The sequence below is a fragment of the Symphalangus syndactylus genome, chromosome 9 (genome assembly GCF_028878055.3).
Source record: "Symphalangus syndactylus isolate Jambi chromosome 9, NHGRI_mSymSyn1-v2.1_pri, whole genome shotgun sequence".
Classification (NCBI taxonomy): Eukaryota; Metazoa; Chordata; class Mammalia; order Primates; family Hylobatidae; genus Symphalangus; species Symphalangus syndactylus.
In genome coordinates, this window is record NC_072431.2 from 97,016,258 (window position 1) to 97,039,925 (window position 23,668).

At 37.9% G+C, this 23,668-nt stretch overlaps 1 protein-coding gene across 18 annotated transcripts in view; it reads right to left on the reverse strand.

Annotated features, from left to right (window-relative positions):
• BBS9 (Bardet-Biedl syndrome 9) overlaps positions 1-23,668 on the reverse strand; it is a 517,916-nt gene that overhangs the window by 303,740 nt on the left and 190,508 nt on the right. For all 18 annotated transcript variants that reach the window (XM_055293460.2, XM_055293455.2, XM_055293456.1 and 15 more), the window contains 2 exons: positions 5,221-5,402; positions 881-957 (listed from right to left, as the gene is read on the reverse strand). In XM_055293460.2, the coding sequence (XP_055149435.1) occupies positions 881-957; positions 5,221-5,402 (259 nt within the window). The remainder of the gene's footprint in view (positions 1-880; positions 958-5,220; positions 5,403-23,668) is intronic.

The window sequence follows — 23,668 nt, forward strand, 5'->3', positions numbered from 1 at the left end:
AACTTAAGTGAGGAGATGAAGTAATAAAATCAAGAATAGTCCTCCTTTCCTCCTTTCTATTTCTCAGTTGTATTAATTCACTCATTCATAGAGCAAATATATATTGAGCACCCATTATTTGGCAAGCACTAAGGATACAGCAGTGAACAAGACAACTCATGGACATAGATGGTTGTGATAATGATAATGATTATGATGATGTTGATGATTATTATAATGTAGAAAGAAGTAAAATGTAATTTGATCATAATGACAATCATAACAATTATCATAACATTCAACAAAGTAGATTCTATTATTATTCCCATTTTGTGGATGAGAAAATTGAGACTAAGAAAATTAAGTACCTTGCCTTGTGTCACACAGATAGAAATAGGGGAAAAAATAAGTATTGGACCAACTATATACTCTTAACCTACCCTACCACCACCACCACCATAATGTATTAAAGACTAGAAATCATCAAACTTTGAGCTAGGCCACTCACAAACCTTATCTCATTGAATCTCCAACAAAAATCTGGTAGGGTCAGTATTATTCAGCTACATTAGCATTACGTCAATGCTATAGTACTAAGAAAGTTTGAAAAAAAAATTTTTTTAAGTAGGATTAGAACTAGGGCAAGAAGGAAGCCCTTCTACTGCTCTCTCTTCCCCCACAACCCCACTTCTTTTTAAAACTGAAATCCTGCCCAAGGAGCTCCTTACTGGCACTAAGGGGCTACTAATGTTTTTATCTAGAAAGTAACAAGGACTACAATTTGTTATCCTCCCTGAAGTGTCTACTTGGAGGACCAAACTTTAAACCAACGTATTTTGGTCCTAATTCATCAGAGTTTACCACTATTATAAACCCCTTTAAAATCTGCAAGTACACCTACAGAAACTGAATCAAAGTTAGGAGAAACCACGACAGAAACGTTCAAGTCATCTTCTCTCTCAGTCATGGGCCAAACACCTGTGATTTAAAAAAAGAAAAATTATTTAATCATTAAGTAAAACCTTCTGTATATAGATTTTCTTTAAAGGTCTGTCTATACCACATATAAAAAACAACCCCATAAACATACTCACAAGTTGAAAAAACTATGCATTACAGTATTAGAAGCTTGATGCTAATTCTTTCCCTCTATAATATGGTAAAAAATACTGTCTTTTTCTGCAGATATTCGCTAAGACGTGAGCCACTGACTGACCAGCACTAGGAATTTCAATGCCCTCTCTGTAACTACTAGTGGAAGCCCAAATTAGTACAGCCCTTGTGAAGGTAAGTTGGCTAGAACTATCAAAATGTAAAATGTACATATGCTGTGACTTAATTCTACTCCCAAGAATGTATCTAATACCCATAACCATGCCCAAGGAGGTCTCTAATGTTAGTAGTTATTTTTTCAGTAATGAAAACAACCTAAATATCTATATATCTATTAATAGGCTAATTATCAAATAAATCATGGTATATCTGTACTATACAATGTCCCAAAGTCATAAGTAAGGGTGCTGTCCATCTTTACATACTGATATTTTAAAAACTCCAAAATATATCTATTAATTTTTAAAAAGCAAGCTGTAGTACAATGTGTCTAATATGCACATATTTGTGTCAAAACAATTACATAAACATGAATATTTTCTAGAAGAATACACAAAAGCTCTTGATAAGGATTGCCTTTAAGGAGTGAAACTAGGATCTTGGGTTGAACAAAGATTCACCTTTCATTATTTATCCTTTTAGTACTGAATTATGTTTACCATATACATGTTATTTTCATAATTGTAAACATGTTTATATTGCATAATGAGATATTCATAGTATCAACAAAGACCTTAAACAAAAAACATTTTTAAATTATACATATTTATATATATAATATATATACATATCAAACTATTGGCTGCCTACTTAACATCCATTCTTCCCTCCTCCCTCTGTGTATTGGAACCCTAATTTTGTTGAGCTATTCACCTTCATCTCAGAGAAAGTCACCCCTCCCAGGCTCCAGGGTCAAATCCAGTCACGGTGATTTCCTTCCACTGACCATTTGTTGTTTTAGGCATGAACATAGGACTTAATCCTGGCAGATGGAAGGTAAGGGAACTTGGGAGTGGAGAGAGCTGGCACATGTTTCTGGGAAAGCTATTCCTCCCTAATAAGAGGAGAGACTCAGGAGAAATGGCCTGATGATTCTTCCCTGGAAATCATATCTGCACATAACACCTAAAATTGCTGAGATCACCCTGCGACCCTGAGAGGAAACATCCCCCACACTCTGAGGATGGCTGACTGAAAATATGAATCAGCTATCTCACAAAAAAAGGAACTGCCTACAACTGCTATCAGGCATTCCCACCAAACTGCACGATTTGGAATGGGAATTTCCATAACTTAATGAGAGTACAAATGGCTGTTCATTGCCCATCCCAATAACCATACTTCAATTCTTCTTTACTTAAAGCCCAACTTTATTCTAAGCAACAAAGTACTCAGCTAAGTCATGTAATTTCCCAGCCAGTTTTGCAGCTTGGAGTTGCTGGTGAGATGTAAATAGGAGCCATTCAGGGTGTGGCTTCCAAAAAAGCTCCTTAAGGGGGCTGACTCAGCAGCAGATGCGAGGGCAGGAGTTCCAAAAGCCATGCTGGACCAACATATGACTCCGAGATAGAAGGAATTAAGAGTCCCTGATGACTGTGGAACTGCCAAGCCAACCCTGGACTGCCCATCACTGGGTTTCTTTTGCAAGAGAAAGAAAGAAACCTCTATCTTATTTGGGTATCTTGTGACATGTAGACAGAATCCTAAATGAACAATGTCACAAAATACAAATGATTCTACTACTCAGTGGTATCATCATCTTAGTTATCCTGGACATTTCAAATGGAGTGCAGACTTTCATTTATATCCCCATGTCTTACTGCTCTCTGTCTCTTTCTGAAGACACAGTTGTATGGGCACCTATCTCAATGTTGCACCCAGTCCTTCATACTCAGGCCAGGTAGACAACATGATCAACTATCTAAATCATAAATAAAATTCTGTCTTTGAAAGTTCCTACCAGTAGATGTTGCTGACTACCAGTAACAAAAATACTAGGCAGGATTCACATTAATGAGTTGAGTATGAAAAGCTTCAGAAACCATGAGCCATACAGAAATTATTACTATGATTTCATGCTTACAACATACATTCCTCTTATAACTTACACACATAAAATCAGCTTCAAAAACACTTTTATTACAGTAGATAATATACACCATGTGTACAACAAAATGTACTCTTTAAACTGGCTTTAAATTTTGCTGCAACTCTTCCTTTGAAAACACTTTTAAAAGCTTTAAGTACCGAACATAACCCACAAGACTATGAACATTTTTTGTAAGTTAAAGCCCCCATACTAAAATAAGTGACATTAAAATGAATAATGGGGTCATCAAAAAGTTCAGTGTTTTAACTTCTCATAATAAAGAGAAGCTAAAATTGTAATAAAACAATTTTTTGCTTTTATATAATTACAGGTATTTTAATAAACAAACATACCATGGTTTTATAAGGGTACAAGATACTAAATTTTTTTCCATATCTAGAAATAAAATGTTTTAAATACCTCTCAGTTTAAAAAGTTTCCCTTTGTTTCTTTCCCAGAAATAAAACTAAATGATGGTGGCATAGAACGGGCAAGGAGCTTCAAACATTAATTTAAAATTGAGGTTATGTAAATCATGCACTTTGCACCTAAGTCTGTGGGTGTATCCCTAACTTAATTAGCAGTTATTTTAAGACATACTGAAGGATCAAGGTAATGACAAGTAAAACAGCCTAAACTTTCTCACCCAAGGTCATCACTATAACCACCAAGAAATAACTTTTAGCTGTAACGGATTTTCTGAGAAATTTCATATTCAATTAATGTTAATCAAAATATTATTGGAACATTACTATGGAAAGGGCAAAATCTCAGGACAAAATTTGAAATGAAAGCCATATTATTTAATGAACTCTGGAAATTTCATGTTTCATGCCTATGCCACCCTTCCCCAATTATATTTTTAAATGACAAAACAAGACTTATAATTCTATTAATCCCAAAAATGCTAATAACAAAAATTGAAACAAAAAATTATATACTGCAATATGACACATCCAATTTTAACCACTCTCTATGTGACATGGTAGCACTGACAACAAATAGATTTTTAAGTAATTGGAGGTACTTGAAAGACCTGAACTTCACTGGTTCACTTTCAAAACTTTCTAAAAGAATGTGTGAAACCAAAGCATAATAACTTTATTTTAATATTTGTATTTTAAAAATATATTATCTCAATTCCTCAGGACCAGAGAAATACAATGTTGGTAACATAGACTCAAAAGTACATAAATCTAGTAAAACGATTGGATCAGGATTAAGATTGGCTCTGTTGTTTTGGTTGGCTTTTGATGCTCTGCTTCTTTTATTATTCCTACTTGTTTTAACATTTCTTTTATGTGAAAATAGTCCATATTTTTTCTCATTTAAAAAATACTTTTACCTGACCCTGAAAAGGGAACTAGAAGTAATGCTTTTCACATGTCCAACTCAAACTGCAGGATTGGTGTTTTGTTTTTCCTTTTAATTTACAAAAAAATTATACCCTTGTGAGTCCCAAAGTAAGATAATATTGAGTTATTCAAAACTCGGGAACTGAAAATATCATCAGCCTCTGACTCATTAGAAATCAGCATACCGCAAGCTACACACCATTTGGATGGTTAATTAACTACAAACATAAATTATGTCACTAAGCTGCAAATGACTACATTTTTAGTAACAAAATGGTAGTTCATGTGCTTTGGTTTCTTTTAAAAGAAGAACTAAAGTTGTTTCAGGAATATCAGAGGTTAATAAATGACCACTCTAAATTTTAATGCTCTTCTCGAGGCCTAAAACCACCACCCAAAGAAGTACTTCTTCCTTTCTTAGCATGTAAAGAAAAAAACTAGATAGTGCTGTCCATGAAACATTAACAAGAAAAGCACTTTCTTAAATAAAATACGTTTTCAGAAGCCATAACATACAAAGTAGACATAAAGACCTTGTGTGCTGAAGAGCAATACTGTTTTTACAAATATGATTTTAATTAAGCAGAGGAGAAAATTAACAAATACACAAAATAATATCTATCTACAAGATAATATGAATTTCACAATGAATACTAAAATAATAAAAAGCTGCAAATGAGATACCTTGTGATTTGTTAATATCTTTGATGATTTTCTGAAGTTCTTTCATTTCTACATCAAGTTCATCATAGTTTAGTTCTCGAGATTCAACATTTGGAGCTTGGAACAGAGAAGGATCTGTCCCCAGGTATGAACACTGCAAGTGACCATCATCACTCAGAGTGACTATCACTCCCTTTAAATCACTACAATAAGGAAGAGAAAATGAGACATAATTTTAAATTTCAGTAGAGTTAGTCTTGACCAACTACATTTTTACTCAATTCTGCATCAACACACCATTAAGAAAATAACTATATATCTATTTCTAAAGTTTTACTTCAAAGACTCAATTCAAATGTTTCAAACATGATTTGTATTTACAGAAGTATTCCCAATGTTAAGGTCCACTAAGGCCGGGAAAAAAGCTTAATTATTATAATAGCTACCACTTTTGGGGACCTAACTACAAAGCAAATCCTGCTCTAAGAGCATTTTAAGTACTGTTTTTAATCCTCCTTCCAGCTACCACTTGGCATTTCCATAATAAGCATGTGAACAACACTTTGGAGGTACGATGGACCAAGAGATGGAGCTGGGCTGCTGGCTGGCTGAAGACCAGGAATGAGGCACAGGAGTGAAGACAGGACAATCCAGGGGACAGAAAACCAACAAAGTTGATGTGGGAAGCCATCAGAGGTCTTGCGGAAAAAAAAGTGCCCCCTGGTCTTTCCTCATCCTTTTCCCTCTCTACCCTTAGGATTCATGTTTGCCCTCTTTCCCAGGTCCTCCCATCACAGCTTCCTTCACACGCTCTCCTATTCAAGTGGCCCTCTGGTTTGTTCTCTCTTTCTCTTCAGTTTTAGCTAGAAGCAGCCAATTGTCCCATTTACTAGCTCTTTCTCTATCACTCTTCTCATCCTCATTATCTTTTTACTCCCTATTCTTTCACTCTTCCTTCTCTCTTAGGCTCCCTGAGGTCTGTTTTACTCTAGAAACTAGCCATATTATATAAATTATGGATAATTTTAGCACACAATTTTTTTAAAGTTGTAAGTTTTTGTGAACATGTCATAAAAAGTAGCTGAGATGAATACTGTATTTGCTTCCTCCCTAAGTTTGCCAGAAAAACAAAAAAATTCAACATCGTGATAAGCCATTTTGAGTTGATACATAATGGATTTGTTTGACTCACTTTTGTTTGTTAGGTTTTCTACAGAAACTTTTATTTTTTTAAAGTACATACAGCAGTATGAATGTACCTAATGCCACAGAACTGTACATTTTAAAATGCTTGAAATGGTAAATTTTATATTATGTATATTTTACCACAATTTAAAAAAACACATAGCACCAAAAAAAGGGTGAATGAATAAATTTCAAAAAGCTGTATCAAGAATGATAATACAGTATGTAATTTGTTTAGGGACACTAAAGCCTTCAATCTTGTTTTTCTTTTTTGTTTTTGTTGTTGTTGTTGTTGTTTTGAGATGGAGCCTTGCTCTGTTGCCCAGGCTGGAGCGCAGGGGCGTGATCTCAGCTCACTGCAACCTCCGCCTCCCGGGTTCAAGCGATTCTCCTGCCTCAGCCTCCCAAGTAGCTGGGATTACAGGCGCACACCACCACACCCAGCTAATTTTTATATTTTTAGTAGAGACGGGGTTTTGCCATTTTGGCCAGGGTGGTCTCGAACTCCTGACCTCGTGAGGAGGTGATCCACCTGCCTCAGCCTCCCAAAGTGCTGGGATTACAGGCGTGAGCCCCAAACCCAGCCTCTTGTTTTTAATTTTTTTAATTCAATAGTTTTTGGGGTACAGGTGGTTTTTGGTTATGGCTTCAGGTTTTAGATTTAAGTCTTTGATCCATCTTGAGTTGATTTTTGTATAAGGTGGGAGATAAGAATCCAGTTTTATTCTTCTACATGTGGCTTTCCAGTTTTCCCAGCCCCATTTATTGAATAGGGTGTCTTTTACAGAATTTATGTTTTTGTATGCTTTGTCAAAGATCGCTCTAAGTTCGGCTTTATTTCTGGGTTCTCTACCCTGTTCCACTGGTCTATGTGCCCGTTTTTATACCACTACCATGCTGTTTGGGTAACTACAGCCTTGTAGTATAATTTGAAGTTGGGTAATGTGATGCCTCTAGATTTGCTCTTTTTGCTTAGTATTGCTTTGGCTATGCGAGCTCTTTTTTGGTTCCATAAGAATTTCAGGATTGTTTTTTCTAGTTCTGCGAAGAACGATGACGGTATTTTGATGGGAATTGCATTGAATCTGTAAATTGCTTTGGTCATTATGGTCATTTTCACAATACTGATTCTTCCCATCCTTGAGCTTGGGATTTGTTTCCATTTGCTTGTGTCATCTATGGTTCCTTCCAGCAGTGTTTTGCAGTTTTCCTTATAGAGCTCTTTCACCTCACTGGTTAAGTATATTCCTAAGTTATTTTGTTGGTGGTGGTTTTTTGAGGGGAGTTGTGTGTGTGTGTGTGGTTTTTTTTTTTTTTTTTTGCAGTTGTTGTAAAAGGGACTGAGTTCTTCATTTGATTGTCAGTTTTGTTGTTGTTAGTGTACAGCAGTGCTACTGATCTATGTACATTGATTTTGTATCCTGAGACTTTACTGAATTTGATCTAAGAGCTTTTTGGATGAGTCTTTACGGTTTTCTAGGCATACAATCATACTATCAGCAAATAGTGACAATTTGACTTCCTCTTTTCTAATTTGGATGCCCTTTATTTCTTTCTCTTGTCTGATTGCTCTGGCTAGCATTTCCAGTACTATGTTGAATAAAAGTGGTGGAAGTGGACAGCCTTGTCTTCTTCCAGTTCTCAAGGGAAATGGTTTCAACTTTTCCCCATTCAGTTGTGGGTTTGTCATATACGGCTTTTAATACTTTGAGGTAAGTCTCTTCCATGCCTATTTTGTTAAGAGTTTTTATCATAAAGCCATGCTGGATTTTGTAAAATGCTTTTTCTGCATCTATTGAAATAATCATATGATTTTCGTTTTTAATTCTGTTTATGTGACATATCACATTTATTGACTTATATATGTTAAATCATCCCTGCATCCCTGGGATGAAACCCACTTGATCATAATGTACTATCTTTTTGATGTGCTGTTAGATTCGGTTAGCTAGTATTTTGTTGAGGATTTTTGCATCTGATGAAAATTTTAACAATATTGTTCATGTGGGTTAATAAGTAAGGTTCTATGAATGACAGAATGTTATGCTGAATGGAACCATCAATTAAATCCAATACCGTGTACCCTATTGCTTCTGTCTTAAAAGCAGCATTAACATTGACAAAATCAAGGTCTCTGAATTATTATTGGTCTGTGAAGTGCATCGACTAAGCTAAGTCACTAGAATAATGTACTTTATGAAGAATCAAGGTCAAAGATATTACATTCCTAGGACGTTTGGTTATTTTGTAATTTCAGCAATGGGGCATGAAATTAAACAACAGAATTTTGCTCAGGAATCTGTAAATAATGATTTTATCACTCAGTAAACAGATTCCTGCCTTAACAACACATTAAAACAAAATTCCAGATGGATTTTTAAAGTTCAATTTAAAAATATGAAACTACAAAAATATTTATCTCCCTTTGAGATGGTAAGAAAACTTTTGCTATAAGAACGCAACAGAGGAAGCTAAAAAGGAAAGGATCTCTAAATTAAACTACATTAAAATTTTAAACTTGTTATCAGCTTAAGAATACAATATAATAAGAACAAAGGACAAACTCAGAAAACATTCGCAACCAATATAAAATACAACATTTTAAGTTAAACCATGTGAAGTTCCTGATATTCAACTGGTTTTGACCTATAAAAACAATTTTATAGACCAGGCGCGGTGGTAATTAAATGCCTGTAATCCTAGCATTTTGGGAGGCTGAGGCGGGCAGATTGCCTGAGCTCAGGAGTTTGAGGTCAGCCTGGGCAGCATGGTGAAACTCCGTCTCTACTAAAATACAAAAAATTTAGCCGGGTGTGGTGGCGTGCATCTGTAGTCCCAGCTACTTGGGAGGCTGAGGCAGGAGAATTACCTAAACTGGAGAGGCGGAGGTTGCAGTGAGCTGAAATTATGCCACTGCACTCCAGCCCGGGCGACAGAGCAAGACTCCGTCTCCAAAAAAAAAAAAACACAATTTTATATGTTAAATCTAATACGTAAAGAACTCTTATAAATCAATGAAAATAATATTATACCCAACAGAAAAAGGCTAAAGGCCATCTACAGACAATTCACACATAAAAATAATACAGTCAATAAATAAATGGAAAAATTTTCAAAATCAAAAAATGTACATTTTAAAACTATTTTTAAAAAGGTATATTTGGTTAACACCTCAAACTAGCAAAAAAAATTGTATTTAATAATGTGTCCAGCTGTTAGAGAAGGTACATGGAGACAAACTCTCATATACTTTTGATACCAATGTAAATTTGTTAAAATCCTTTTAGAGAACATTTTAGAAAAATATATCAAAAACCATAAAAATATTATTGTCTTTTATGCAGTAATCTACTTTCACAGTTATTTTAAAAATTTAGAAACAACCCAAATGATAAGGGGGGAATATTTTTTAATTGTGGTGTATTTATAATAGAATGTCTAGAAACCATTAAAAATCATATCTTATCAAATATCTGTTATCAGAAAAAATAATAATAAATGTAAAAGCAAAATATAATACTGCATGTACATTTTATTCTGTTTATAAATATATATGTATAGAACACAAATTAGGAAAAATACCTAAATGTTAATAGGATGTGACTATCTCTAACTAGTGAAATGATGAATTATTTTCATTTTGTCTTATAGTTACAAAATAAGATTAGGGCCAGGCACGGTGGCTCACACCTGTAATCCCAGCACTTTGGGAGGCCAAGGTGGGTGGATCACCTGAGGCCAGGAGTTCAAGACCAGTCTGGCCAACATGGTGAAACCCCATCTCTACTAAAAATACAAAAATTTGCTGGGAGTGGTGATGTGCACCTGTAATCCCAGATATGTGGGAGGCTGAGGCAGGACAATCACTTGAACCCAGGAGGCGGAAATTGCAGTGAGCTGAGATCGTGCCACTACACTCCAGCCTGGGATACAAGAGAGAAATTCTGTCTCTAAATAAATAAATAAATAAATAAATAAATAAATAAATAATAGAAGGAAACCCTTATTTTTTTAAGAAAAAAAAAGGTCTATTTTCCATCCCCAGAGACTAAATTTGAATCAGTGACTTAAAAATTAAATATCTGTGGGATTGAAAACATTTAACTAATTTTATTTTTCCAATAAAGCCAATCTATAAAATTAACATGAAATTATTTGAAATATAGCTCAATAGATAGAAAATAAATGGTTTCTTTCATTTCCTAATACACTAAAACAAATGAATACTAGTTTTAAAAACAAATAAAAAGAACATGCATTGGACCTAATGTTCTCGTTTGGCCTCATTTTATGCAAAATAGGAACATTTTAGGTTATCACATTGTCAAAGTCTGGTTTTTACTACTGTATATAGATACTAAGGAAATCTTAAAACCTTAAATAGTATTTATTGCACCCCAAATTTTATTCTACCTCAGTAAGGGGCATATGATTGAAAGGCATTTCCCTTCAAGTGCAGTCAGCCACACTCAGTTCACACAGCTCTTCCTCAGTCCAAAAGTACTGGACATGGGCACTTGAACATATTTTAATCAATCCACCATTAATCATTTCAGACATTTTTATTCAGCATCTGCTATACAACAGAAGCTATAAAGGCAAAGAAGACATGATGCTTGCTGTATAAAAAATTTTGGTCTAATTGGAAGGACTTCAAAACTTACTTTAAATAAAAGCAATTGCAATCCAATGTGATAGAGCACAGTAAGGAGAGTGCAATGTGCCTGCATGAGAGAGCAGAGCAAGGCTTCACAGGGCAGAGGATGCAGAAGCTGGATCTTGACCTACAAGTAGATCCCCACAGATGAAAAACAATGGACGAAATAAAGGCAGAGGACTCCAGCCTTGGTGACCTCATTCAGTCTTAATGACTTTAAATACTTTCTTCATGCCAGCTCCCACCTCTATATCTCCAGCCAGACATGTACATCCAGCCCCCTACTTGACAGCTACACTTAGAAGGCCAATAGACATCTAAAGCTCAACATGGCTACCCCTGAGTTCCTGATTTTGGCCCCACCTCTCCAACTCAAAGCTACCCTCCTGCATCTTTCATATTTCTGCTATTGGTAACTCCATTCTTTAAGCTGCTCATCCAGAAAGAACCTTACAGCCATCCTTGACTCCCCCTCCCTTTTCTTTTTCTTGCAACCACATAAAATCCATCAGCAAATATTGCCAGCCTTACTTTTTAAATATGTCCAGAATCCAACCACTTCTCACCAAGTACACTACTGCATGCATGAAACAAATATTTGTTTTTTATTATTTCTTCTTTAGAGACAGACTCTCACTCTGTCACACAGGCTGGAGTGCAGTGGTATGATAATGGCTCACTGTAACTCAAACTCCAGGGCTCAAGTGACCTGCCTCAGCTTCCGAAGTAGCTGGGACTACAGGTGCATGCCAACATACCAAGCTAATTTTTTTGTTGCTGTTAGATATAGGGTCTTGCTATGTTGCAGGTCTGGTCATGAACTCCTGGCCTCAGGTGATCCTCCTGCCTCAACCTCCCAAAGCACTGGGAATATAGGTGTTAACCACCACACCAAGCCTAACAAACACCCTTTAATCTGCCCTGGATAACTGCTATTAACCAGTCTCTCCACTTCTATACATGTGCCTCTACAGTAACTTTCCAACAAAGCAGTAAAAATATTCATGTTACCTTACAATCCTCCGGTGGCTCCTCTGGCACTCATAACAAAAGCTCAAGTCCTTACAAGACTCTTCAAGGCCCTACATAATATGTTCCTCCACCTCAATTTCATTTTCTATTCTGCCAGAATAAAAAATGAAATTGTCCATTCAAGTGGCAGGAAACTGAGTTCCAGGAAACCTTGCCACTGCAGGTAAAGTGTTCTGTGGTCCCAAATAAATTTGAAAGTCTAGGCCACAAGAATCACAATTCCTGGGCAAGTCCTAGTGCTTCACTGGGCTCAGTGCCAGTGGACATGGAGGGCAAAAGACTTAATAAGACACCAGATTGGGCAGCCAAGGGAGTGCTTGCACCACCTTTTCGCCAACGTCCAGCAAAGTAGTACACAGCTCTGGAAAAGACCCCTTCCTTCCGCTTGAAGAGTGGAGAGAGGAGAGTAAAGAGTACTTTATCTTATAACTTGGATGCCAGCTCATCCACAGTAGAATAAGGCACTGAGCAGAGACCTCAGGTACCCATTCCAAGCCCTAGCTCCTAGATGACATTTCTAAACATACCCTGGGCCAGAAGGGAACCCACTGCCGTTAAGAGAAAGATCCACTCAAGGCAAGATTCATTACCTACTGATTGAAGAGCCCCTGGGCCCTGAATAGTCAACAGTGGTAGCCAGGCAGTACTCGTCATGGGCCTTGAGTACTGCCTGGAATTCAGAGAAGTGCTGGCTTGAGTGGAATTCAGAGAAGTGCTGGCTTCCAGTCAGCACATTCCCAACTGCAATGGCCATGGGGGAGACTCATTCTGCTTCAGGAAAGGAGAGAGAAGAGTAAAGGGGACTTTGTCTTACAGCTTAGGTACCAGCTGGGCTGCAGTGGAGCAGAGCAACAAGCAAGCTCTTCAGGTCCCCAATTCTAATCCTTGGCTCTCGGACAGCAAGCATTTTAGGACCTGCCCTGAGAGGGGAACCCACTGCTCAAGCCTGGCAGCATTCATCACAAGCTGACTGAAGAGCCTGGGGCTTGACTGAACATCAGTGGTAGACAGGCAGTACTCACTGCAAGCCTAGAGGTGGTAGTAATGGGGAGAGATTCATGGGAGAAGAGGGGAGGGGAAGTGGAGGGGAGGGGAGGGGAAGGTGAGGGGAGGGGAAGGGAAGGGGAGGGGAGGGGAACAGGAGGGGAGGGGAGGGGAGGGGACGGGAAGGGAGGGAAAAGAGTGGGAAGGACATTGTCTCGTGGCTTGAGTACCAGCTCACTGCACTAAAACAGAGCACCAGGTAGATTCCTAAGTTTCTGATTCCAGACCCTGGCTCCCAGAGAGCATCTCTGGACCCACCTGGGGCCATAGGAAATTCATTGCCCAAAAGGAAAGGACACAAGCCTGGCTAGCTTTACCACTTGATGATTGTAGAGCCCTAGGGACTTGAGCACAAGTAAGTGGAAGCCAGGCAGTGGTTATGAGAGGCCTTGGATGAGACCCAGTACATTCTGGATTCAGCTCTTACCCAGCATACTCCCATTGGTAGTGGCCACGGGAGTGCTTGTGTCACTACTTCCCCAGCTCCAGGAAGCACAGCACAGAGACAGAGAGAGAGAGAGAGAGAGAGAGAGAGAGAGAGACTCTATTCGTTGGGGAAAAGGTAAGGGAAGAAAGCAAGAGTTTCTCCCTAGTAATCCAGGGAATTAGTCTGGATCTCATCCAAGTCCACCAAGGTGATACCACTGTAAGAGCCACAGTGTTACTGGGCTTCAGGTGCCCCCAATGCAGATATGGCTGCAGTGACCGAAAATCTAGATTGTAACACCCAAGTCCCCCTGAATACCTGGAAAGCCTTCAGAAAAAAGGACAGGTACAAACAAACCCAGATTGCAAAGGCTACAATAAATACCTAACCCTTCAATGCCCAGACACTGATGAATATCCACAAGCACCCAGGCTATCCAGGAAAACATGACCTTACCAAATGAACTAAATAAGGCACAAGGATCTAATAATCCCAAAGAGACAGAGATATGTGACCTTTCAGAGAAATAAAAATAGCTGTTTTGAGGAAACACAAAGAAATTCAAGATAACATAGAGAAGACAGTGAGAATCCTATCAGATAAATTTAACAAACACATTGAAATACTTTAAAAGAATCAAGCAGAGGGGGTGGAGCCAAGATGGCCGAATAGGAACAGCTCCGGTCTACAGCTCCCAGCCTGAGCGACACAGAAGACAGGTGATTTCTGCATTTCCGTTTGAGGTACCGGGTTCATCTCACTAGGGAGTGCCAAACGGTGGGTGCAGGACAGTCAGCGCAGCACACTGTGCATGAGCCGAAGCAGGGCGAGGCATTGCCTCACTTGGGAAGCGCAAGGGGTCAGGGAGTTCCCTTTCCTAGTCAAAGAAAGGGGTAACAGATGGCACCTGGAAAATCGGATCAGTCCCACCCTAATACTGAGCTTTTCCAACGGGCCTGGAAAACTGCACACGAGGAGATTGTGTCCCACACCTGGCTCGGAGGGTCGTATGCCTACGGAGTCTCGCTGATTCCTAGCACAGCAGTCTGAGATCAAACTGCAAGGTGGCAGTGAGGCTGCGGGAGGGGCGCCTGCCATTGCCCAGGCTTGCTTAGGTAAACAAAGCAGCCAGGAAGCTCGAACTGGGTGGAGCCCACCACAGCCCAAGGAGGCCTGCCTACCTCTGTAGGCTCCACCTCTGGGGGCAGGGCACAAACAAACAAAAATTCAGCAGGAACCTCCACAGACTTAAATGTCCCTGTCTGACTGACAGCTTTGAAGAGAGTAGTGGTTCTCCCAGCACGCAGCTGGAGATCTGAGAATGGACAGACTGCCTCCTAAAGTGGGTCCCTGACTCCCGAGCAGCCTAACTGGGAGGCACTCCCCAGTAGGGACAGACTGACACCTCACTCGGCCGGGTACTCCTCTGAGACAAAACTTCCAGAGGAACTATCAGACAGCTGAATTTGTGGTCTCACAAAAATCCGCTGTTCTGCAGCCACCACTGCTAACACCCAGCCAAACAGGGTCTGGAGTGGACCTCTAGCAAACTCCAACAGACCTGCAGCTGAGGGTCCTGTCTGGTAGAAGGAAAACTAACAAACAGAAAGGACATCCACACCAAAAACCCATCTGTACATCACCATCATCAAAGACCAAAAGTAGATAAAACCACAAAGATGGGGAAAAAACAGAGCAGAAAAACTGGAAACTCTAAAAACCAGAGCACCTCTCCTCCTCCAAAGGAGCGCAGTTCCTCACCAGCAACGGAACAAAGCTGGACGGAGAATGACTTTGACGAGTTGAGAGAAGAAGGCTTCAGACGATCAAACTACTCCCAGCTGAAGGAGGAAATTCAAAACAATAGCAAAGAAGTTAAAAACTTTGAAAAAAAAATTACACGAATGGATAACTAGAATAACCAATGGAGAGAAGGGCTTAAAGGAGCTGATGGAGCTGAAAGCCAAGTATCGAGAACTACGCGAAGATTGCAGAAGCCTCGGGAGCCGATGCGAGCAACTGGAAGAAAGGGTATCAGTGATGGAAGATGAAATGAATGAAATGAAGTGAGAAGGGAAGTTTAGAGAAAAAAGAATAAAAAGAAACGAACAAAGCCACCAAGAAATTTGGGAATATGTGAAAAGACCAAACCTACGTCTGATTGGTGTACCTGAAAATGACGGGGAGAATGGAACCAAGTTGGAAAACACTCTGCAAGATATTCTCCAGGAGAACTTCCCCAATCTAGCAAGGCAGGCCAACATTCACATTCAGGAAATATAGAGAATGCCACAAAGATACTCCTCGAGAAGAGCAACTCCAAGACACATAATTGTCAGATTCACCAAAGATGAAATGAAGGAAAAAATGTTAAGGGCAGCCAGAGAGAAAGGTCAGGTTACCCACAAAGGGAAGCCCATCAGACTAACAGCTGATCTCTCAGCAGAACCTCTACAAGCCATAAGAGAGTGGGGGCCAATATTCAACATTCTTAAAGAAAAGAATTTTCAACTCAGAATTTCATATCCAGCCAAACTAAGCTTCATAAATGAAGGAGAAATAAAATCCTTTACAGACAAGCAAAAAGGTGAGTGATTTTGTCACCATCAGGCCTGCCCTAAAAGAGCTCCTGAAGGAAGCACTAAACATGGAAAGGAACAACCGGTACCAGCCACTGCAAAAACATGCCAAATTGTAAAGACCATCGAGGCTAGGAAGAAACTGCATCAACTAAGGAGGAAAATAACCAACTAACATCATAATGACAGGATCAGATTCACACATAACAATAATAACTTTAAATGTAAATGGACTAAATGCTCCAATTAAAAGACACAGACTGGCAAACTGGATAACGAGTCAAGACCCATCAGTGTACTGTATTCAGGAAACCCATCTCATGTGCAGAGACACACATAGACTCAAAATAAAGGGATGGAGGAAGATCTATCAAGCAAATGGAAAACAAAAAAAAGGAAGGGGTTGCAATCCTAGTCTCTGATAAAATAGGCTTTAAACCAACAAAGATCAAAAGAGACAAAGAAGGCCATTACATAATGGTAAAGGGATCAATTCAACAAGAAGAGCTAACTATCCTAAATATATATGCACTCAACACATGAGCACCCAGATTCATAAAGCAAGTCCTGAGTGACCTACAAAGGGACTTAAACTCCCACACAATAATAATGGGAGATTTTAACACCCCACTGTCAACATTAGACAGATCAACGAGACAGAAAGTTAACAAGGATATCCAGGAATTGAACTCAGCTCTGCACAAAGTGGACCTAATAGACATCTACGGAACTCTCCACCTCAAATCAACAGAATATACATTTTTTTCAGCACCACACCACACCTATTCCAAAATTGACCACATAGTTGGAAGTAAAGCTCTCCTCAGCAAATGTAAAAGAACAGAGATTATAACAAACTGTCTCTCAGACCACAGTGCAATCAAAGTAGAACTCAGAATTAAGAAACTCACTCAAAACTGCTAAACTACATGGAAACTGAACAACCTGCTCCTGAATGACTATTGGGTACATAATGAAATGAAGGCAGAAATAAAGATGTTTGTTGAAACCAACGAGAACAAAGACACAACATACCAGAATCTCTGGGACACATTCAAAGCAGTGTGTAGAGGGAAATTTACAGCACTAAATGCCCACAAGAGAGAGCAGGAAAGATCCAAAATTGACACGCTAACATCACAATTAAAAGAACTAGAAAAGCAAGAGCAAACACATTCAAAAGCTAGCAGAAGGCTAGAAATAACTAAAATCAGAGCACAACTGAAGGAAATAGAGACACAAAAAAACCCTTCAAAAAATTAATGAATCCAGGAGCTGGTTTTTTGAGCAGATCAACAAAATTGATAGACTGCTAGCAAGACTAATAAAGAAGAAAAGAGAGAAGAATCAAATAGATGCAATAAAAAATGAAAAGAGGGATATCACCACCGATCCCACAAAAATACAATCTACCATCAGAGAATACTACAAACACCTCTATGCAAATAAACTAGAAAATCTAGAAGAAATGGATACATTCCTTGACAAATACACCCTCCCAAGACTAAACCAGGAAGAAGTTGAATCTCTGAATAGACCAATAACAGGCTCTGAAATTGGGGCAATAATCAATAGCTTACCAACCAAAAAGAGTCCAGGACCTGATGGATTCACAGCCTAATTCTACCAGAGGTACCAGGAGGAACTGGTACCATTCCTTCTGAAACTATCCCAATTGATAGAAAAAGAGGGAATCCTCCCTAACACATTTTATGAGGCCAGCATCGTCCTGATACCAAAGCCTGGCACAGACACAACAAAAAAAGAGAATTTCAGACCAATATCCTTGATGAACATTGATGCAAAAATCCTCAATAAAATACTAGCAAACCAAATCCAACAGCATATCAAAAAGCTTATACACCATGATCAAGTGGGCTTCATCCCTGGGATGCAAGGCTGGTTCAACATACGCAAATCAATAAATGTAATCCAGCATATAAACAGAACCAAAGACAAAAACCACATGATTATCTCAATAGATGCAGAAAAGGCCTTTGACAAAATTCAACAACCCTTCATGCTAAAATCTCTCAATAAATTAGGTATTGATGGGACGTATCTCAAAATAATAAGAGCTATCTATGACAAACCCACAGCCAATCTCATACTGAATGGGCAAAAACTGGAAGCATTCCCTTTGAAAACTGGCACAAGACAGGGATGCCCTCTCTCACCACTCCTATTCAACATAGTGCTGGAAGTTATGGCCAGGGCAATCAGGCAGGAGAAGGAAATAAAGGGTATTCAATTAGGAAAAGAGGAAATCAAATTGTCCCTGTTTGCAGATGACATGATTGTATATCTAGAAAACCCCATTGTCTCAGCTCAAAATCTCAAGCTGATTAGCAACTTCAGCAAAGTCTCTGGACACAAAATCAATGTACAAAAATCACAAGCATTCTTGTACACCAATCACAGACAAACAGAGAGCCAAATCAAAAATGAACTCCCATTCAGAATTGCTTCAAAGAGAATAAAATACCTAGGAATCCAACTTACAAAGGATGTGAAGGACCTCTTCAAGGAGAACTACAAACCACTGCTCAATGAAATAAAAGAGGATACAAACAAATGGAAGAACATTCCATGCTCATGGGTTGGAAGAATCAATATTGTGAAAATGGCCATACTGCCCAAGGTAATTTATAGATTCAATGCCATCCCCATTAAACTACCAATGACTTTCTTCACAGAATTGGAAAAAAACTACTTTAAAGTTCATATGGAACCAAAAAAGAGCAGTCAATCCTAAGCCAAAAGAACAAAGCTGGAGGCATCACGCTACCTGACTTCAAACTATACTACAAGGCTACAGTAACCAAAACAGGATGGTACTGGTACCACGACAGAGACATAGATCAATGGAACAGAACAGAGCCCTCAGAAATAATGCCGCATATCTACAACTATCTGATCTTTGACAAACCTGACAAAAACAAGAAATGGGGAAAGGATTCCCTATTTAATAAATGGTGCTGGGAAAACTGGCTAGCCATATGTAGAAAGCTGAAACTGGATCCCTTCCTTACACCTTATACAAAAATTAATTCAAGAGGGATTAAAGACTTAAATGTTAGACCTAAAACCATTAAAATCCTACAAGAAAACCTAGGCAATACCATTCAGGACATAGGCGTCGGCAAGGACTTCATGTCTAAAACACCAAAAGCAATGGCAACAAAAGCCAAAATTGACAAATGGGATCTAATTAAACTAAAGAGCTTCTGCACAGCAAAAGAAACTACCATCAGAGTGAACAGGCAACCTACAGAATGGGAGAAAAGTTTTGCAACCTACTCATCTGACAAAGGGCTAATATCCAGAATCTACAATGAACTCAAACAAATTTACAAGAAAAAAACAAACAACCCCATCAAAAAGTGGGCAAAGGACATGAACAGACACTTCTCAAAAGAAGACATTTATGCAGCCAAAAAACACATGAAAAAATGCTCATCATCACTGGCCATCAGAGAAATGCAAATCAAAACCACAGTGAGATACCATCTCACACCAGTTAGAATGGCCATCATTAAAAAGTCAGGAAACAACAGGTGCTGGAGAGGATGTGGAGAAATAGGAACACTTTTACACTGTTGGTGGGACTGTAAACTAGTTCAAACATTGTGGAAGTCAGTGTGGCAATTCCTCAGGGATCTAGAACTAGAAATACCATTTGACCCAGCCATCCCATTACTGGGTATATACCCAAAGGACTATAAATCATGCTGCTATAAAGACACATGCACACGTATGTTTATTGCGGCACTATTCACAATAGCAAAGACTTGGAACCAACCCAAATGTCCAACAACGATAGACTGGATTAAGAAAATGTGGCACATATACACCATGGAATACTATGCAGCCATAAAAAATGATGAGTTCATGTCCTTTGTAGGGACATGGATGAAACTGGAAAACATCATTCTCAATAAACTATCGCAAGGACAAAAAACCAAACACCGCATGTTCTCACTCATAGCTGGGAATTGAACAATGAGAACTCATGGACACAGGAAGGGGAACATCACACTCCGGGGACTGTTGCGGGGTGGGGGGAGGGGGGAGGGACAGTATTAGGAGATATACCTAATGCTAAATGACAAGTTAATGGGTGCAGCAAAACAACATGGCACATGGATACATATGTAACAAACCTGCACATTGTGCACATGTACCCTAAAACCTAAAGTATAATAATAAAAAAATAAAATAAAATAAAATAAAAGTGAAGCACCATTGAAAAAAAAAAAGAATCAAGCAGAAATTCTGGAATTAAAAAACAAAACTGACATAATGAAGAATGCATCAGAGTGCCTTACAAACAGAACTAATCAAGTTGACGAATTAGTAAGCTTCAAGAGAGGCTCTTTGAAAATATACAGTCAGAGGAGACAAAAGAAAAAATAATTTAAAAACAATAAAGCATACCTACAAGATCTAGAAAATAGCCTCAAAAAGGTAAATCTAAGAGGCATTAGCCTTAAAGAGCAGGTAGAGACAAAGATAGAGGTAGAAAGTTTATTCAAAGAGATAATAACAGAACTTCACAAACCTAGAGAAAGATATCAATATTCAAGTACAAGGAGGTTACAGAACAGCAAGCCGATTTGACACAAGTAAGACTACTGCAAGATCATTAATAATCAAACTCCAAAAGGCAAGGATAAAGAAAGGATCCTAAAAGCAGGAAGAGAAAAGAAACAAATGCCCTACAATGGAGCTCCAGTATGTCTGGCACAAAACTTCTCAATGGGAACTTTACAAGCCAGGAGAGAGTGGCATGATATATTTAAAGCGCTGAAAGAAAAAGAAAGACTTTTTCCTAGAATAGTATATCCAGCAAAAGTATCCATCAAACACGAAGGAGAAATAAAGATTCTCCCAGACAAACAAAAGCTGATAGATTTCATCAACATTAGACCTGCCCTACAAGAAATGCTAAAGTGTGTTCTTCAATCTGAAAAAAAAAAAAAAAAAAATGGATGTTAACAAGCAATAAGAAATCATCTGAAGGTACAAAACTCACTGTAATAGCAAGGACACAGAAAAACATAGAATAGTACAACACTGTAACTGTGGTGTGTAAACTATCTTGAGTAAGAAGACTAAAAGATGAACTGAATCAAAAATAAGAGCTACAACAACTTTTTAATACATAGATAGTAAAATAAGACATAAAGAGAAATAATAAAAGTTAAAAAGCAGAGGGACAAAGTTAACTGTAGAGTTTTTATTAGTTTTCTCTTTGTTTCTTTGATATGTTTGCTTGTCTATGAAATCAGGGTTAAGTGTTCATCAGTTTAAAATAATGGGTTATAAGATCATATTTGCAAGCCTCATGGTAAACTCAAATCAAAACACATACAACAGATACACAAAAAATAAAGAGTAAGAAATTAAAATGTACCACCAGAGAAAGATAACTTTCACTAAAAGGAAGACAGGGGTCCGGGCGTGGTGGCTCACGCCTGTAATCCCAACACTTTGGGATCCCAAGGCAGGTGGATTACTTGAGGTCAAGAGTTCAAGACCAGCCTGGCCAACATGGTGAAACCCCGTCTCTACTAAAAATACAAAAATTAGCCAGGCGTGGTGGCACATGCCTGTAATCTCAGCTGCTCGAGAGGCTGAGGCAGGAGAATTGCTTGAACCCATGAGGCAGAGGTTGCAGTGAGCTGAGATCATGCTACTGTACTCCAGCCTGGGTGACAGAGCAAGACCTTGTCTCAAAAAAAAAAAAAAACGGAAGACAGGAATGAAGAAAAGAAGGAAGAGAAGACCAGAAACCACAGAACAAAATGGCAGGAGTAAGTCCTTACTAATTAATAATGAAAACTGAACATAAAAGTACTAAACTGTACAATTAAAAGACATAGAGTGGCTTAATGAATTTTTTTTAAAAAAGACCCAATGATCAGCTGCCTACAAGAAACACGCTTCACATATAAAGACACAAATAGACTAACAATAAAAGAATGATAAAATATATTCCATGCCAGTGCAAACTAAAGAAGACAAGGAGTCGCTATACTTATATCAGACAAAATAGATTTCACGACAAAAACTATAAAAAGAGATGAAGTCATTATATAATGATTTAAAAAAAAACTCAATTCAACCAGAAGATATTAAAATTGTAAATATATATGCACCCAATACTGGAGCATCCAAATAAATAAAGCAAATATTACTAGAGCAAAAGACACAGCTAGAACCCTGTAAAATAATAGCTATAGACTTCAGCACATCACTTTCAATATTGAACAGATCTTTCAGACACAAAATAAACAAAGAAACATCAGATTAACCAGCATTACAAACCAAATAGAAGTAACAGATATTTGTGGAATATTTCATATAACGGCTGCAGAATACACATTGTTTTCTTCAGCACATGGATCATTCTCAAAAACAGACAAAATGTTAGGCCACAAAACAAGTCCTAAAACATTCAAAAAAACTGAAACAACATCAGTAATATTCTCTGACCAAAATGGAATAAAACTAGAAATCAATAACAAGAAGAATTTTGGAAACTATGTAAACACATGGAAATTAAACAATATGCTCCTTAATGAACAGTGGGTCAATGAAGAAGTTAAAAGGAAATTGAACATTTCTTGAAATAAACGATAATGGAAATGTAATATTCCAAAACCTATGGGATACAGCAAAAGCAGTACTAAGAGAGAACTTTACTGCTATAAGCGTCTACAGTTAAAAAGTAGAAAAACTTCAAATAAACAACCTAATGACGCATCTTAAAAATCTGAAAAGCAAGAGCAAATCAAACCCAAAATTAGTAAAAGAGAAAAATAATAAACATCATAGCAGAAATAAATGACATTGAAATAAAGAAAACAATACAAAAATCAATGAAAGAAAAGGTTGTTTTTTGAGACGATAAACAAAATGAACAAACCTTTCACCAGACTAAGAAAACAAGACAGAAGGCCCAAATAAGTAAAATCAGAGATTAAAAGGGAGACAGTACAACTGATATTGCAAAAATTCAAAGGATCATTAGTGGCTACTATGAGCAACTATATGCCAATAAATTGGTAAACCTAGAAGAAATGGATAAATTCCTAGACACATACAAATATACCAAGATTGAACCATGAGGAAATCCAAAACCTAAACAGACCAAAAACAAGTAATGAGATTGACGCCATAATAAAAAGTTTCCCAGTCAAAAAAAAAAAAAAAAAGCCTGAGACCCAGTGATTTTACTGCTGAATTATACCAAATATTTTTTTAAAAACTAACACCAATTCTACTTAAATTATTACAAAAAATAGAGGGGGAGGGAATACTTCCCAACTCATTCTGCAAAACCAGTATTATCCTGACACCAAAATAAAGCAAAAACACATCAAAAACAGAAAATTACAGGCCAATAAAACTGATGAACATTGATACAAAGGCCCTCAACAAAATTAAAAAGATCATTAAAAAGATCATTCATTAGGACCAAGTGGGATTTATCCCTAGGATGCTGGTATAGTTCAACATATGCAAATCAATAATCGTGAT